At 55.0% G+C, this 17,318-nt stretch overlaps 2 protein-coding genes across 2 annotated transcripts; both read right to left on the bottom strand.

Moving 5' to 3' along the window:
- Positions 1–10,892: 10,892 nt before the first annotated feature.
- Josd2 (Josephin domain containing 2) lies at positions 10,893–14,359 on the bottom strand. The gene is made up of 5 exons (XM_051174317.1): positions 14,305–14,359; positions 13,526–13,688; positions 11,970–12,095; positions 11,238–11,432; positions 10,893–11,143 (listed from the first exon to the last, which is right to left on the bottom strand). Exons 2-5 carry the CDS (start codon positions 13,669–13,671, stop codon positions 11,044–11,046), a joined length of 567 nt encoding a protein of 188 aa, XP_051030274.1. The 5' UTR covers positions 13,672–13,688; positions 14,305–14,359; the 3' UTR covers positions 10,893–11,043.
- Positions 14,360–14,788: 429 nt separating this feature from the next.
- On the bottom strand, positions 14,789–16,695 carry Aspdh (aspartate dehydrogenase domain containing). Its single transcript, XM_051174316.1, has 7 exons — positions 16,632–16,695; positions 16,195–16,339; positions 15,921–16,005; positions 15,672–15,821; positions 15,378–15,598; positions 15,150–15,304; positions 14,789–14,852 (listed from the first exon to the last, which is right to left on the bottom strand). The coding sequence occupies exons 1-7, from the start codon at positions 16,693–16,695 to the stop codon at positions 14,809–14,811; spliced, it is 864 nt and encodes a 287-aa protein (XP_051030273.1). The 3' UTR covers positions 14,789–14,808.
- Between the last annotated feature and the right edge of the window lie 623 nt (positions 16,696–17,318).

Below are 17,318 nucleotides of genomic sequence, written 5' to 3'. Positions count from 1 at the left end.
GTGGAAGAAGAGGAGGCTGTAGAAAAGGAAGAAGGAAGGCAAACGGGATTGGGATTGGGATGAAGAGCAGGTGCGAACATGGAGGAGAAGTGAGGAGACATGAAGAGGTGGAGGGCTCCCGTGAGGAACATGGAGGAGAAGTGAGGAGACATGAAGAGGTGGAGGGCTCCCGTGAGGAACATGGAGGAGAAGAGCGAGGAAGACAGAGAAGGGGAGAAGGAGGGAATATGGCAGGAACAGGGAGGGGAGAAAAGGAGACGAAGGAGGAAAATGAGTTTGTACGGGTAAGAGGAAGGTCAGGGAGGAGGGGCAGGAGACCGAGCAAGAGGCAGAGGACAGTGCAAAAGGAAGCTGTTAGGGAATAGGAGACATTAGAAACAAAAGAGCAGGGAGGAAAAGAAGGGGCCAGGAGAGAAGAGGGAAGACAGAAAGGCAGAGTGAAGAAGAGGGTGAAGTGTGAACACGGGGAGGAGCAGGAAGGAGGAGGACGGCATGGAGGAAGGCTAGGAATGAGGAGCAGGAGAAGGGAAGTGAGCAGGAGGTTGGGTGGGAGCAGGGAAAAGGAAGAGAAGGAGACAGGAAATGGAGGAGGGTAAGGTAGAAGGAGAGGAGACAGCGGACATAGAAAAGAGAGGCAGGAAGAGACAGGGATAGAAAGGATAAAGGAGGGGAGGAAAAGAAGACACGGGGCATGGAAGAGAGGAAGCAGAAGAAGGAATAGAGGGCCCGAGGAAGGAAGAAGATGGAGTAGGGGAAGATGGGAGAGAGGCAGAGGAGATAGGGGAGGGAAAGGAGGGGGGGAACGCAATAGATGAGATTGAGGTGAGGAAAGGGCAGACAGAGGGAAGTTGACAATAGAGGAAGACAATGCAGGAAGTTGAGGGTAAATGGAAAGGGTAGATGAGATTAAAAAAAAAAGTGGGGAGAAGAGGATAGAGAAAGGGGAAGCAAAACAGGGGGGAATAGAGTTGGAGGAGAGGAGGCAGGGGACAGAAAGAGCAAAGGAGGGGGACAGGGGAGACAGGGGTAAAGAAGGTAGTCAGGAAGATAGAGTAGATGCAGGAGGGAAACGAGGGGAGTGGTTGAGATAAAGGAGATGAAGAAGAAAGGGATCGAGAAGATAACGAAGGGGAACTAGAAAGGGTCTGGAGGAGTTAGAGTAGAGAAGGGGTTATAATGTGATAGAGTGGGTGAAGGGATAGAGGAACGAAGGGGGATGAGTAAAGGGGGTACAGTAGGTGGAGGAGGGGAAGGAGGAAGAGGAGCTGCAGAGGAGATGGAAGAGGTTGAATAGATGGGGAAGGAAGGGAAGGAATAGAAGAGATGGAGGAAAGGGAGGGGAAGGGGAAAGTGAGAGGGTAGAAGAAATGGAGGAGAGGGAGGAAGAGGAGGGGATAGAATCGATGGAGGAGGGGAGGAAAAGGGAGGGACAGAGGAGATGTAGTAAAAATAATTAGAAGCATGAACAATAAGAGCAGCAGGAGACATTGGATGAGAGACTGTAAAGGGAACAGAAGGATGAGGGAGGAAAAAGGAGGAAAAGGGAGAGAGATGGTAGAGGGTGTGGGGGAGCTCACAGGGATACGTGTAGAGGGACAGAAGAAAAGGGCGGAAGAGGGGAATGAAAAGAAAGGGATGAAGATGGATAGTAGCAGAGAAGGAGGAGCAGAAAGGAGGAGGGATTGAGGGGGAGGGACAAAAAGAAGAGTTGAATTAAGGACAAAGAGGAAGAGGAAAAGGAAGAATAGAAGAAAGGTAGGACATCAGGAGAGGGTTAGGTGAAGGAAGAAAAAGGGAAGGGAAAATATTAAGGGACGACACAGGGGTTGTAGAGGAGATAGAAGGTAAAATGTTGAAAAGCAGACAAGGAGTAGGAGGTGAAGTGAGGCAAGAGGAAAATGAAAAGTAGGAAAGGGGAAGACAAGGAAGAAGAGGCAGTGGAAGGATAGGAATAAGGAAGAGGAGGAAGAAAATTAGAGAATAGGAAGGATGGGAAAGTAATGAATGTAGAAGGAAGAACGAGAGAAACAGGATGGGAAAAAAGAAGCAGAGCTTGCAGAAGACGATGGCAAGGAGGAGGAGAGAAATAGGAGTAGAAAGGATGAGGAAGGGTTGCAGAGAAGGGAAGATTAGGAATAGGGGAATGAGCAAGAAAGGAGATGGAGTTAAAGAGGAAAGGGGAAGAAGAAATAATTTGAAAGTGGAGGAGAGTGACTAGGATTAGAAAGAGCAGTAGAATAAGAAATGAGAGGAAGATTAGTGAAGACTGAAAGAAGACAGAAGAAGAGCAGGAAAGGCATAGTGAGAGGGTGAGGCGAGAAAGAGGGAGAGGAGAAGGAAGATGACATAGACCACAAGGAGGAAAAGGACACAGAGAGCCGAGGAAGGAGGAAAAGGAAGATTTAGGAAATGTCAAGATGATGAGGAAGAAAAAGAGGAGACTGAAGAGGTAGAGGAAGAGAAGAGGAAAGGGAGGAGAGGGTGGGGGGAGAAAGACAAAGGGGAAAGAAAGAGGACAAAGAAGAGGAGAAGGAACCATAGAATATAATGAGGAAAAAACAGGGAAAGGAGAAAGTGAAGGGAAGGCACGAAGATAAAGGGGAGGAAGAGAAAGGATGCAAGAGGAAAAAATAGAGGGAACAGTAAGGGAAGAAGGAAGTGGTAGGACAGAAAGTGGAAGAGGTGGGAATGGAGAGATGATGGAAGGAGAAAAGGGGTAGGATGAAGGGGGAGGATGCGCAATGAGGAGGAAATGGAAGGGAATTCATGAAAGGAGAGAGGAAGTTGAAGAAGTGAGAGGGGAGGAGGATGGGTGGTAAGTGAAAAAACAGGGTGGAAGGGAAGGGAGGAAAGATGAAGCAAAGAAGGGAAGTGGGAAGGAGAGGGTGAAGACAAGAGGGAGGAAGTGGGAAGCAGAGGGTGAAGACAAGAGAGAGGAAGTGGGAAGGAGAGGGTGAAGACAAGAGAGAGGAAGTGGGAAGGAGAGGGTGAAGATGAGGGGGAGGAAGTGGGAAGGAGAGGGTGAAGACGAGGGGGAGGAAGTGGGAAAAGCAAGTGAGAAAAGTGAAATGGAAGAGGGAGACAGGAAATGAAGGAGGAGAAGTAAGAGGTGGAGGGCAGATGTGAAAGAGATGGAAGATGGGTGGAGAAGGGGAAGTTGGAGGAGGGGGAGTAGGTGGACATGTACATGAATGAGGAGGAAAAGGAGGAGTAGAAAATAGAGGAGATGGAAGAGAAAATGAGAGGAAAGGAAAAGGAAGCGGGAGAAGACAGGAGAAAGGAAGAAGATGAAGGAGGAGTACGATATGGAGGAGGGAATAGACAATAGGGGAAGATTGGAGGAGATGAGCAAAGAAGATACAAGAGGAAGATATGGAAGATTAGATTATGAATGAGAGGAAATGGAGGAGGAAGAGATGGGGTAGCAGGAAGAAGAGATGGGGAGAATCGTAAGAGATAGTTGAGGAGGAGGAGAAAATAGAGAAGGAAAAGCAGCAGGAGGAAACAGAAGGAGCAGAAAAAAGATAGAAGGAGATGAAGGAGGAAGAGAAACTGAGGCAAGGGAAATTTGGAAGAGATGAGTGAGGTGAATATAAAGAAGGAAAGGACAGAGGATGAGGTAGAGGAGTGGAAGAGAGGAGGCAGAAAAGGAAGAAGAGAAGAAAGAAAGGAAGGAGTTGATGGAAGAGAAGCAGAGTAAGGAAGGTATAAAGGAGAAGTGTAGAAAGGCAAGATGAGCAAGTAGGGGGATAAGATGGAGTGGAAGAATATATAATGAAGAGATGCAGATGGAAGAGATGGAGGAGGAGAGGATGATAGAGGAAAGGAGCTGTGTGGAGGAGCAGATGGAAGAGAAGAGGGTGAGGAGGAGACGAAAGAGGAAGAGATGGGGGATATTGATGAGTAGGATGATTAGGAGGGGTAGGAGAAGGAAGATATTGAAAAATATGGAGATGAAAATGGAGGAGGATGAGTGTGGAGATCATGGAGTTAGATAAGAGGGAAGGGGTAGAGGAGATGGATGAAGAAGAGATAGATAAGAAAGGTGAATGAGAAAGGAAATGGAAGGGGAGAGGGAGGCAAACACAGAAGATGGAGATGGAGGAGCAGTAGGAGATAAAGTTAAAGAGATTACAGAAGAGAAGGAAGCAGAGGAAAGATAAAGGATAGAGTAGGAAGAGGAAGAGGTGGAGAAGAAGGAGGGGATGGAGACAGAGGAAGAACAAGAGACATGATGATGGGACAGAGGAAGTGGAAATGGAGTAGGAGAAGGAAATGTAGAGAAGGGGACTATGGAGAGAAGCTGGAGAAAGATGATGGAGCAGGAAGCAAGAGAAAGAGGAGGAGGCAATGTAGGAGGAAGAGAGCAGGAAATTGAGAAAGACGGGAGAGAAATGGAGAAGGAAGAGGAAGACATGGAGGAAGAGGAACAGTCAGAGAAGGGAGAAGAGGTGGAAGAGAAGAAGAGAAGGGGGGATGTAAAAAGGAAGAGGAGACAGAGAAAAGGGAGGAGATGGGGTATGGGTAGGTTGAGGAGGAGGAAGAGGTAGATGGGGGAAGAGATGTAGGAGACAGAAGAGCAGGAAATAAAGGAGAAAGATATGAAGGATGAGGAAGAGGAGATGAAAGGGAGGAGGAGATGAAATGAGACAATGATGAGGTGAAGATGGAAGAAAAGGAGAGGATAAGGGGAAGAGAAGGGAGACAGAGGAGGAAATAGAAGAGATGGAGGAAGACAAAAGGAGGAGTAGATGAAGGAGGATAAGGTGATAGAAGAGAAAATGGAGGAAGAGGTAGAAGATGAAGATGAGGTGAAGGTAGTGAGGGGGAGGAAGAGAAGAGGAAATGGACAAAGGTGGGAGAAAAGTCGAGGAAGGAAGAGGTGAATGGGTAGAGGAAAAGGATGAGATGGAGAAGAATGAAGATGAGGGCGAGAAAAGAGGAGCAGGAGGATATAGGAAAAGTAAAGGAGGATGAGATGGAGCTGGAGGAAAAGGAAGAGGAGGAAGAGAGGAAGAAGAGGAGGTGGAACAGAAGAGACGGAGCAGGAGGGGCGGAGGAGGATGTGGAGGAGGAGATAGGAGGAAGGAGAAGGGAAGAGATGGGAGAAAGAGAAGGGGGAGAAAGGAGGAAACAATGGAGGAAAGGAAGGAGAAGGAAGAGATGAAGGAAAAGGAGAGCAAAGGATTAGGAAATGGAAGAAAGGAAAAGAGAACATGAGGAGGGGAGGGAAGAGGAGGAGAAAAATGGAAGTCAAGGAGGAAGATGAAAGGAAAATGTGGAAGAAGAGAGAGAGGTAAAAGGAGAGAGAGGGGGTCAGGGCAAGGAGAGGAGGGAAAGAATTAGGAGGAAAACAAAGGAGGTAGAAGGAGGAAATGGAAGATGAGTAAGAGATGACACAAGAGTGTGGAAGAAAGGGAAGGAATGGAAGAGAAGGACGTGGAGGAGGCAGAGAAGGAAATGGAGGAGTAGGAATGGGGGACTAGAAGATGGAAGAAAAATAGGATAGGAAGAGGAGAGGATGGAAGAAGAGAAAGGAAGAATTAGGAGGGTATAATAGAGGATAAAGAGGAAGCAGGTTAGAAGCAGGAGGAAGAGGGGAATATGGAGGAGGAAAGGAGAAGGAAGAGAACAGGAAGTAGAGAAATAGGATATGGAGATGGAGGAAGAGAAAAATGGAGGACAAGGAGATGAAGGGGAAATAGAAAAAGAGGAGAAATAGGAGATGTAGGAAGATGAGGTGGAGAAAGGAAGGAAGGAAGAAGATGTATATGAGATAGGGAGAGGAGGGGGTGTAAGGAGTAAGGGGGTGTTGGAAGAGGAGGAGGAGAAGGAAGAGAGGAGTGGGTGGAGGAAGAAATGATGGGTGGAAGAGGGGGTGGGAGATTGGAAAGGAGAGGATTAAGATATGTAATAAGAGTGAGAAGACAGAAGACAGGGCAGGTGAAGGAGAGGACCAGAGGTGTAAGAAAGTATGTAGGAGCAAAAAGAGAAGTGAGGAGGAGTAGCTGTAGAAAGAGGAGGCGAAAGCGAAGGAGCAGGAGACGGAGGCGGAAGAGGAGATGGGAAGGAAGAAGATGGAAAGGAGGAGGAGACAGAAGAGGATATGAATGGTTAGTGGGATGAATAGAAGTAGAAGGAAATGGAGGAGAAAGGGGAGAAGATAGAAGAGGAACAGCAGAGGAGGAAGTGTGGAGGAGGAGGTGAAGGCAGCAGGAAGAGGAGGAGAGAGAAGAGAGGGAGAGAAGAGAGGAAAAGGAGGATGAAGACCATGAGAAGGTGGAAGAGGAGGACATGGAGAAGGAAGACGAATAGGAGGAAAAGTGATGAAGGATAAGGTGCTAGAAGCAGAGGAAGAAGAGATAAAGGAGGAGGAAGACAAAGGGGTAGAAGGAAATGGAGTAGGAGCATCAGGAGGAAGAAGAAAGGGAGGGATGAGAAAAATGGAAGGAGGGAAGGAGAAAAGAGAAGGGGAGAAACGAGGAGATGCAGGAAGAAAAGATGCAGGAGGAAAGGCAGAAGCAGAAGAACACGGAGAGAGATGGAGGGCGAAGAAGAGGAGGAGGACAAAGGGGAAGGGGGACTGGGGGAAGAGAAGGAGGAAACAGGAGGAGAAAAAGCAGCAGAGGAGATGGAGCAGGAGGGGGAAGGAGATGGAGGAGGAAGGGGAAGGAGATGGAGGAGGAAGGGGAAGGAGATGGAGGATGGGGAAGAAATGGAGATGGAGGAGGAAGGGGAAGGAGATGGAGGAGGAAGGGGAAGGAGATGGAGGAGGAAGGGGAAGGAGATGGAGGAGGAAGGGGAAGGAGATGGAGGATGGGGAAGAAATGGAGATGGAGGAGGAAGGGGAAGGAGATGGAGGAGGGGGAAGAAATGGAGATGGAGGAGGAAGGGGAAGGAAAGGAGATGCAGGTACAGGAGGGGAAAGAAATGGAGAGGAAGAGCCAGAGAAGGAGGAAAGAGAGGAAGTTGGAGGAGGAAAAGGAGGGGAAAGGGAGAGGAGGAAGAAATGGAGGAGGAAGAGGAGGAGAGGAAGAAGCAGAGATGGCCTGGGAGGAGGCTGCAGAGCCTGAGTTGGGTGGTAATAGGACTACCCAGGTACTGCACTGTATGTGAGGAGCTTTGTGCTCCTGTGGGCAGAGATGGGAAAAGGTCAAAGGGAGATGGCATGTGACAGAGAGTGACAGAGACACAGCGAGGCTCCCGTTAGATGGGGCAAAGACGATAGCAGGGGACCCAGGCTGGCTGAAGGGGCACCCTCTTTCCATCAGTTTCCTCGTTTGCCCTGCCTTAGCACCCAAAGCATGCTGGCCCGTTCTTAACCCTAGCTGTGCACCCAAAGGGCGCCCCACCCCATGCCTGGACGAGTTGCAGCTCCTCTGCAAAGGAGGACACAGAGCCAAAAGAGGTACGGGTGGATTACTTGGCACACAGTCAGTGCCCAATTAGTGCCCCTTCCCTTTCTTGGGGTGCGGGGCGGGCGGTAGGAAGCAAAGGACAGGAGGGAGGGAGGGAGGAAGGAAGTGTTCATAAAAAGCTTAGCATACTGCTGGTGCCCAATAAATGCCCATCTTCTCCAGGCAGAGAGAGGCAGGAAGCAGAGGTTGGCAGAGACCACTGTCAGTGGCGAATGGAGGACAAGAGAGAGGATGCATACTAGCGGTACTCAATAGAGGTATCCTTGGTCTTGGAAGAGAGTAAAGAGAGGCGAGGAGGGCGCAGGGGAGGGGAGGGGAGGGGAGGAGTGAAGAGGTAAGAGAGTGAGGGAAGTGCGTTCATTCCTTCTCCCCGAGGGCAGAAAGGGAGGGGACCGGGGTGGGTGGGAGTGGGAGAGGGGAGGAGCCCAGAGTCTGGGGCCTCACGCACAGCCGGCGCTCCCCAGATTCCTAGTGGGGAGGGGCAAGGCACCCTGGGTGGGAGAAAGGGCACCACAGCGGGGGGGGGGGCAGCAGAGCTAAACAGAAAGTGCGGAGCGGAGGTAGAGGGCAGAAAGGGTGGGCAAACACCAGGGTGACCAGAATGGCCTTGGAGCTCAGGCAGAGACGAGGCAGGCGGCAGCAGATGCCCCCAGTCCTGGCCCTCAGGGTCACTCCCCTACCTAGGGTGGAGCCCAAAGCCACCGGCCTCGCTCTAGGACTGGAGTCAGGAGCCCCCAGCTGTCAGGACAGGAGACAAGGGCGCATTGTCCTGGCGCTGGCACAGCCTGGTCCCAGGGGGAGGGGAGCCCGGTCTGCCGGGTGTGGGGTGCTGCCTGGCCTCTGAATCCCATGACCCACTGTCCCCCATCCGGGCTGACCTTCCTGCCTGCCTCTCTGGTCTTGAGTCCCAGCTCTCCACCCCTCCTTCCTGTTGTGTGGGGCAGAAGGGAAAGGCTCTGTTGCTGGTGCTGAGCACCCAGGATCTGGGCTGGGCGTGGGTGGGGGCAGAGGAGGAAAGAGAGACGGAGGCAGAGAAGGGGGAGCCAGGACAGAACCAGCTTTATTCAGGAAAGAACACAGGGCTTCGGCCCCAGCACACAGGGAGATGGAGGGGGGGGGGGAGAGACTCGAGAAAGGAGATGGGAAGGGAGGGTTTGGAGACAGAGAGGGAGAATTAGAGAGAGGCAGAGAGATGGAGAGAGATAGAGAAAGGCAAAGACAAGGAAGAGACAAAGACAGATATGGAAAGAAATACAGAGAGAAGGAAGATCAGGTCTAGACAGACAACATCAGAGACAGAGGAAGTATTGGGCTGAGAGACAGAGAGATGGAGGGAGGTAGAAAATCAGAGAGATGGAGAGACACAGAAGCAGAGAGAAAGGGGGGCCAGGGCAAATCGGGTACAGAGATCGAGGCAGAGAGAGAAACAGAGACAGATGAAGTATGTGTGTGGGGTGGGGGGGGCAGAGATGGAGACGCAGGCGGAGATGGAGATGGGCAGGCGGAGAGAGGCACAGGGGAGGATGGAGGCAGAAGGAGCCCAGTCAGGAGAGGCAAGCGGACAGGTGGAGAGACACCGGGCGCCTCGTGGGCCACCACGGCAGCAGGACCCTCTCACCTGGCCTGGGTGTCGTCGCCCCCAGCCCTAGCCCAAGCCCTGCAATTTAAGGGGCACCACAGGGGCGGGTCCTGTCCCTTCCCACGCCTTATCTGGCCAGATCCTGGCCTTGCAGCTAAATTGAGCCTCAGCTGTCAGCACAGACAGCGACAGCTGCACAGGCAGCCACGCCACCAACCCTCCACCCCCCTGGAGGTCAGCTTGGAGCCCCACACCCATATCAGGGAACCTCCATGAGCCCACCAGCTTCAGGACAGGCCTGGTGAGGCGTGTTAGGGCCGAAGGTGCTCTCCTCAGACAGAAGGGGGTGTCGGTGGGGACACCAAGCCAGCACTAAGGACAAACGCGAGGCATCGAATCTGTGTGGGCCACACCCTTCCCTCCACAGGGTCCTCAGTCAGAACCTTATTTGGTCATAGCTAAGGGTGCACCTGGGGTGTCACAGGCTGTACCACTCAGGTCAAGAATAGAAACACTCAGGGAGTCCTGGCAGCTGTCCCCTATTTGAGACCGGACAGGCGACAGGTGGAGCGGGGGTGGCGGGTGGCGGGTGGCGGGTGGGGTTGGACGGGAAAGAGGGCAACAGAAGCCTAGAGAAGGTAAGCGGCTCAGCGACCCTGAGCCAGGGAAGGAGATGGGGAAGTGGGTGGCTCACACCTGTAATTCCAGCGCTTGGGTGTCTGAGGTAGGAGGGTCACAGCAAGTTTGAGACCAATCTGGGACATACAGGGAGACTATGTCTCAAAAAGGGGGTAAGGGCACACATACACGGAGGGGGCCGTGGAAGGGTTAACTCGGACACTATGGAGGGCAGACAGAGAGAGGAGACCCAGGGAGGAGCTGGGAGGCTGGAAGAGACAGAGGCCAGGGGCCAGTGAAGGGTCCTGGGCTCCAGGGCTGGGTGCTCTGGTGACCCAACGTGCCCTTTGACCTCAGAGTTTTGGGGACCAGATGGCAGCAGCTCGAGCCACTGCCTTTTACTAGCATGGCGCCAGGATGTGCCCTCATCCCCATGAGTCTGTTCCCAGGGCAGACCCTGGTCTTCTGCTTCCGCTCTGCCACCCAGGCTATCGCCTCCCGGTTTCTTCAGGGGCGCCTGTCTGGGCCCTCCTCCTGGCTCCAGTCCTCTTCCTCTGTCCCAGATAGGCCTGTCTGTCAACACCTCCCCAAATAACTGTGGTGATGACAGCGGAGCTGTAGCGCCGGGTACAGCAGCGATTTCCAATTCTGGGGCCCTCAAGTTTCCCAGCCGCTTGAGAATGTCTGGCTCGGCTGGCTGTGGTGGGGGCATTCCCCTTCTGCTCCATTTCTGGTGCCCTAGGAAAATACTCCTCCAACAGCTCTCTGTCGGTCCGTCTGTCCCTCACCTACTTCAGGGATGAGCCCCCTTCTCCGGTGGCCCAGCGCACCCTGAGGAAATGGCAGGGGCTGTGCCGATTTCCCGAGGTTGCTATGAGGGGGCCAAGTCCTTATTTACAGCTTCAGATATCTCATGCCGGCTCGCTGTGGGGATCAGAAACGTAACGGGCTCCGCTGGGCTGGCCTCCTGCTTTTAAGGACCCCGTGCCTTCACCCAGCCACCCACCAAGTCCAGCTAGCCCGGAGGGAGGCTGGTTATAACCAGTCCCATCTGCTGCCCCGCTCCCCCTGCACCTGGGAAGTCGAGGTCCTTGGTCACAGGCTGCTTTGGGGCCGTCTGTCCGGCCTGCTTCCTCACCAGTGGGCTCAGCCTGAGAGAGGAGCGGTCCCTGCTTCATCACATGCTCCCCCGATTGTGGGGACCCCCCCCATTGGTCTCTGGCTTCTGTCTCCCTCTGGGCACTGGCTTGTGGTCGAGAGCAGTCCCCAGGCGCAGATAGCAAAAGAGCAGATTTATTGAGGCAGCAGTGGTTGGGGGAGTGGGGGCTCTCGGGTAGGGAGAGACCTGCTGGGGCTTGGAGTTGCAGGCCTCTCCCAGGCACTGGGCACTCAGGACTGTGGCAGCAGGCAACTGTTCACGGGCAGTGGTCAGCTTGTGTGCAGCCAGCAGCCGGCCTCCTCTACCTCCTTGGTTACCACCAATAGCACTTCGCACAGGCCTTGGGCCAGGGCAGCCGCCAGGAAGGCTCTGAAGGGAGATGGGGAGACTGAGATCTGGGCAGTTCAGGCGGGCCATCTCCTCACAGGACAGTTCTCAACCTGTCAGTCCCTTCACCACTCACCTGACACCATCCTCATCCCCCAGGGCCTCAGGTGCACGAAGCTTTGAGTCCAGGTTATAGTAGATGCCATCCACCTGGCGCAGGGCCACCCAGTGCCGGCGGCGCAGTGGCAGGGACAGCAGCCCCAGCGACACAGGGGAGGGTAGGTTCAGGATCAGGCCTAGCACCTGGGGCAGGGCCAGCTGGGACAGCGGTCTGGGGAAGGGAGGGTATAGCATGAGGCCCGAGGCGCTTGGACACTGCTTCCCTCCCCAGAACGGCCCCTGGCCACCACTGGCACTCACCCGCTACCTGTCAAGTCCAGTTTGGTTTTGTTTAGGCAAGGTCTCAGGTGCCCAGGTACCCACTGCTCCAGCAGTTCCTGGGTGCTGGGGATGGAACCCCAGCCTCATACGTGCTGGGTGAGCGCTCTGCCTTTTTGAGTCAGGGTCTCCAAATGCAGCCCAGGCCAGCTCCCCATTCAGTTTTGCCAAGGGCCAACAGGCCAGTGTCACTACTTTTAACCCATTTCCATCTTTCTCCACCTAAGTCATGGGTCACGAACTTGGACCCCACACCACCCTTTTGACTGGTACCAAGCTTACCATTTTAGCCCATCAGTCAGTCAATCCCCATCAGCCAGAGCTTCTCTGGCAAAAGCCTCCCCCATCTGCCTTCAAGCTACCCTCTGCTTCATCCCACACACCCAGGCCCGGGTAGCCCACCTCCTTCATCCCACAGCCTAGGCCCTACCTCCTCCTGTCCCACCACACGGCGGCCAGGCCCAGGCCCTGCAGGGCAGCCATGATCACGTTGACATCATAGTTGCCGGTGCCCAGGAGGCTGCGATGGGGGTTCAGCCGGGAGTCTGGGGCTAGCCTGGGGGTGAAGGGGACAGAGCCAAGGTTTGGAATCCTGGAAAGGCCTTCTTCACCCTCTCACGCAATAGGGGAGGCTCAGAGCCTGGCTTTGAACTTCCTCTTTAAGCCCCATACAGCTTATTGGGCCCCAAGCCCTGTTTTTTCCTCCCATCCCTGACACCTGTACGCTGGGTCTGGCTAGTTTTCATCTTTTTCCGCTCAGAAACCCGTTGGGGTCTGTAGTCTCTCCCTCCAGCCCACCTCCAGAAGCCCTGAGCTGCCTTCCTCTCCTACTCCGGCCTGCCCCATGACTCCCAAGTGCTGTGGACAAAGTCTGTCCTTCCATCCACCCTTCTCATCACGGCTTCTTTCCACACGGGCCCCAGATGTCATTTCTTCTGGTAGAGGGGCCATCTAGCCCCCCCCCCCCGGGACTGGACTCAGAGCTCCCTGAATGACAGTGCCACCCGTGTCACCATATCTGAACACAGAGTGCCTCTTTCGTTTGGTAACACCCTGCTCTAGTCTGTTCACAGCCTTCCCTGGTGTCCCAGGTCCCCAGGACGGACCTCCGCCTCCTCCAGTGGCAAGTGATCCTTGCATAGCCTCAACAGCAGCTCTTACCGGCCACCCATCTCCAGCTGTCCCCAGCTGTGACCCTGTTCCTCTGAAGAGCTGGGCTCTTGGAGAGCAGCCAATGGAGGGAACCACCTGTTTGCTCTCCGTGTTCCTAGCCTTCCCCTCATTACATCTTCCTTAGCTCTGGCACGAAAGAGCTGGCGACAGGGGAGATGAATGTCTCCCAACATCAAGCTACGGTTTGAGGATGCTGGGTGAGTACCAGTGAGAAGACATAAGGGCTGCCAAAGGCTGTGGGCATGAATTGCAGGCTGGGTGTCAGTGTGTCTGCAGGATTGTGGGGCCTAGGGGTGGTAACGGGAAGACAGTTTCTTAAGAAAGGATGGCTGAAACTCTGAGGGACACCTAGGTGACCAAGAAGAAAAAGGGTGCCATGTAACATGGAACAGCCCGTGTAACATGGAACAGCCTGTGTAACACGGCACAGCCCGTGTAAAAGCTCAGACACACTACAGTGGGGTCATTTGGGCCCAAGGAGCGCTGCAGAAAGGTGGGCAAAGACCTGAGCACCCAAGGCCTTGGAGTCCAGGCTGAAGGCGCAGGGCTATTCTCTAGGCGTGCTAGGGAGCCCCGGAGGGATAAATGCAGAGGGAAGGGCAGGCAGAAGTGGGCTGTGTGTCCGATGGACAGGAGGAGAAAAACACACAGCTGTGAGGCTGTAATAAAGGCTCAGGTAAGAGAGGCTGCAGCCAAAGCTGGGCGGAGGCCATCAGAAGCAGCAGGCGGGAGGGGAGGGCAGGCCCTGTGAGTACCCCAGGCAGGCTCTCAGCCCTGCTCTTCCGGGGCCAGGACCCGACAGCCGGCAGTCACCTCTTGCAGATTTCGTCTGCAGCCTCCTGGCTAAAGAGCTGCTGTTGAAGGACGTTGTTGAGGGCGTGGACAGCGCACAGCTCCAGCCGCTGCCGCTCGTGGTACACTGAGGGTGGGCTCGGCTGCGCTTCCGGGGCCTGAGACATACCCTCCTCGGCTCCTGCTGAGGGTGGGACAAGGACAAAGTGTTAGGGACCCAGGATCTCGGTCACCTGGGTCTCCAGGCTCCTGGGTCCCTGGGCAACAGACACTGAGACGGGCACTGGGGCCAGCTTGGGAGGATACGACCCTGCTACCTAGGCTGTCTCCGGAGCATAGAGGCATCTTCATGCCCCAGTCCTTGGGGGGGGGGGGAGACTCTTTTCTGCTCACTTGGCAATAGAGACTCCCCTCCTGCGACTACATGTCTCTCAGCAAAAAAGTCCGGTTCACTGTAACCTAGCAACGAAGTACGGCCCCTTCTGTTCCTAGGGAACAATACCTTTTTGGTTTCCAAGCAACAGAGTACACTTCACCCGCTTGGTTACCCGGTCCGATTTCTGATCACCTAGCAATGAAGGACTGACTCCTCCTTTCTCGTCTCTGGGTAACAGGGTCTCTTCCTGTCGCCTAGCAACGAAAGACTTCCCTTCGTCAATAACCAGGGTTCTCTCCTCCCGTCACCTGGCAACAAGGCCCCCTCCTAGTCACTAAGCAACAGGAGCCCCCCACCCCTCCCTATCACCTGGCAACCAGGCACGCTCCCACCCGCCTGCTCACGGCGCTCGCCTGGCCCTCACCCCTTCGGCCTCTCTGCTCGCTGGGACCGGCCGCCTTCACATTCCCTGGGCAGCGGCCGGGTGGTACCGCGCTGACTGGGCAGACCGGACAGACTACAGCTCCCGACCGCCTGAGCACTCGGGACTGCGATTCCCGAAGGCCTCCGGGGCGCCTAAATCGGACGCGCAGTCCGGAAGTCCGCCGGGGACGCTCTGCAGCGCGGAACTACAGCTCCCGTCGGGCCACACAGCCAGTTTTCACGAATCACCCCCCCCCCAGGGCTCACTGCTGCCTAGAGGTTTCTGGGAAATGTAGTAATTGCTGCTCTCGCGGTAACTTCCTGGAAATTGGTTTGTGCCTCTGCTCATGCTCACGCTGCTATGGCGTCACACACGGTGTGTCGAAGCGTGATGTAATAGTTAGGGTATAAGGAACTAAAGAGGCCAAAGAGAGCAGCCGACAGAACTCTGATGTTTACTGAGACACACAGTTGAGGTGCCGGGAAGGACAGTGGGGGAGACTTGTCAGCAGAGGTGGATCCCGGGTCTGGAGGGGAGCTGGCAGCAGCCTGTGGGGAGAATGAATGAAAGACTAGGATGACAAAGCAGACACACCAGCCCCATGGCGCCCGTGGGCTTTGCAAGTGGTAGTGTAGTACAGCCCCAGAGGATACCGAGAAAGAGATGCGGGGTGTGGATGGAGACGCAAAACGGGGGCTGAGACCAGGAGGGCGGGGAAGCAGAGGCTCATAAAGCCTAGGAGTGGAAACTAAGGATGGGCAAAGAGAAAACCGGGCTGGGGCACTCGACATCTGAGCCCCGCCGCGCACGAAGGTCAAGGGACTCTTGGAGGGGTCTGGCCGCACCCAGTAGGCTGCACCAGAAGGCTGTGACAGTTGCGGAGCCGGTGACAGCGCCAGGCTGGGCTGGGTTCTCTCTGTGGGTGTGCACAGCGAAGCTGTGGCCTGTGGGCCCTGGGGGGCCTTTCAGCTCCACATCCACGACGTGCATGTCCTTGAGGCTGCAGCCAGCAGACAAGGGTAGTTAGTGCATCTGGCCTGTACACAGCTGGGCCACCTACTTCTGTTGCTCACCTAAGGTCAGCCACAAGCACCCCAATGACACGGTCGAAGCCTAGACTGGGGGCAGCCAGGGCAGCGGCTGCCATGGTGTTAGAATTTCGCGGGGCCAAGAGGCAGAGTCCACGCACGGGGCCCTCGTAGAGCACTGTGCGGGCCCCACTGATACGTGCTGCAGCCAGGGATCCCTCCAGCCGGAAGCCATCAGGATGTGTGGCCATGGTGACTCGAAGGCTCTGGAAGCAATGGCAGGGTCAGGAAGCCGAGACTCTCTCATGTTTCCTCAGTTGCAGCCCATATGGTTCTCACCTGGAGGCCTCCCGCTGCATCCAATCTCCTGATGTCTTCAGTCCCCCACAGGGCTCCTCGGGCCACAAACACAGCGTGGCCCCAGCAGCTTGAGGCCTCCATGAGCTTCTGCTCTGTGGTCTGATCGGCCAGAGCTGAGGGAGACCCCACCTTGGGAAGTATGGTAGAGAGAGGGAAGGCCAAGACATAAATCATTGCTGTGGGGTGGGATGCAACCTACCCAGAGAAGGACTTGCTGAGGGGGCTCACCAGGAGGTTAGCATGGCGCAGGATTTGTGCCCCTGATTCGCGGATTATATTTGGATGGGCCACTTCTACCACAAGGTCAGGGTGCCTGGGAGAAGAATCTGGTCTCAGGGTTTGGAGGGCCGTCACTCCTTACCCTGGCTGGGGAGGGAAATGGTCAGTGGGTATGTTCTAGTTTATGTGCACTGAGAGGCCCAGAGAGGGTCAAAGTGTTGACTGGCACAGGGAGGCAGGCAGGAGCTTTGGGAAGGCTCCCACCGTGCTGGGGGCCACTGACCTTTCCTCAAGGGTAGTAAGGTCTCGGAGCTGCAGGGCAGGGGGCACGCTCCCTGCCATTCGTCCAGGGTCCCGGTTCCATACAAAAACAAGTTCTAGGCCCAGTTCTGACCCCTGAGCCAGAAGGCGAGACACAAGAGACTGTCCTGTAGAGAGGGAGGGCCAGAGATCCAAGGGAAGTACAGAGACAGCACCCCAGTCAGGGAGACAGACAGACAGACAGACAGACACACACACACACACACACACACACACACACACACACACACGCACACACACGAGGGGGCACAGAGGAGAGGACCAGAGAGAGGAAGGCCCAGTGAGTGGGCAGAAGGCAGTCTGGGCTGGCAGATCGGGGTGAGAGATAGTGAGAGCAGGTATTTCTGGGACTTTAGGGATAGGGCCACAGAAGGAAGCCCCAGGCTAGTCTGGACTCACCCAGGCGGCCATAACCTACCACCCCCACCTTCCGAGGGACTTGAGGGACCATGCTGCTGGCCATGGCCTTTAGTGCGGTGTCCTGTTGTAGATCTGCAGTGTTTGCTGGCCTCCGTGCCAGGCCTAGGCAGTGAGTGATCTTTGTAGTTTACCCCTTGACCCTCTCCGCTGGAGCCGGGGGAGGGCAGGGTGGTGAAGATTGGGTGCTTCTGTGCGAGCCCTCTGCCCTCCTGTGCTGGCTGGCTTGGTGGCTTGGGATCAGGCCTTTTGTGGCACTGTTTGCTGGCTATCCCACTACCTCTCCCATCCCTCATGAGGCGGGAAAATCGCTTTGCAGTGCCCCCTCCTCAGGCTGGGCAGGAGGTTGTCATGGACATTGCATTTTGCTTGGGATAGGGGAAGAGCTGGGGACTGGAACTCGGGTCTTGCAGATCTCTTGTCTGTTATGTGGAAGGTTCTGGCTGGAATGCCGTGTGGTTCTTCATGCCCTGCCTGTGTCCTGTCTTTCCCAGTCCTCCATGCCCCCCCAGTCCTGGCCGGAGCCCTCCCCACCCTAGTGTCTAATTGCCCTTGAGCTCACCCTGTCTGTCCTGTCGGCCACCCATCCCACCCTGAGGCCACAGTCTCTTGCCTCTTTGTACTCCTGGTCCCCTGACCCCTCTCCTATCCCATCCGCGAAGAAGGAAG

This window comes from Phodopus roborovskii, unplaced genomic scaffold (assembly GCF_943737965.1).
Source record: "Phodopus roborovskii unplaced genomic scaffold, PHOROB, whole genome shotgun sequence".
Classification (NCBI taxonomy): Eukaryota; Metazoa; Chordata; class Mammalia; order Rodentia; family Cricetidae; genus Phodopus; species Phodopus roborovskii.
This window is presented reverse-complemented; position numbering and strand designations above follow the sequence as displayed.

Bases quoted from the DNA above. Each gene is read 5' to 3' on its own strand.
- Aspdh (XM_051174316.1), bottom strand. From the start codon at position 16,695: ATGGCCAGCAGCATGGTCCCTCAAGTCCCTCGGAAGGTGGGGGTGGTA. The intron at 15,599-15,671 runs GTGAGAACCATA...CATTGCTTCCAG, and splicing joins ATGCAGCGGGAGGCCTCCAG to AGCCTTCGAGTCACCATGGC. The intron at 14,853-15,149 runs GTGCGGCCAGAC...TTCTCCCCACAG, and splicing joins CTTCTGGTGCAGCCTACTGG to GCTGCTGCCAGCTCCCCTCC.
- Josd2 (XM_051174317.1), bottom strand. From the start codon at position 13,671: ATGTCTCAGGCCCCGGAAGCGCAGCCGAGCCCACCCTCAGTGTACCAC. The intron at 12,096-13,525 runs GTGACTGCCGGC...CTTCACCCCCAG, and splicing joins GCAGACGAAATCTGCAAGAG to GCTAGCCCCAGACTCCCGGC. The intron at 11,433-11,969 runs GTAGGGCCTAGG...TCCCTTCCCCAG, and splicing joins GTGTGGTGGGACAGGAGGAG to ACCGCTGTCCCAGCTGGCCC.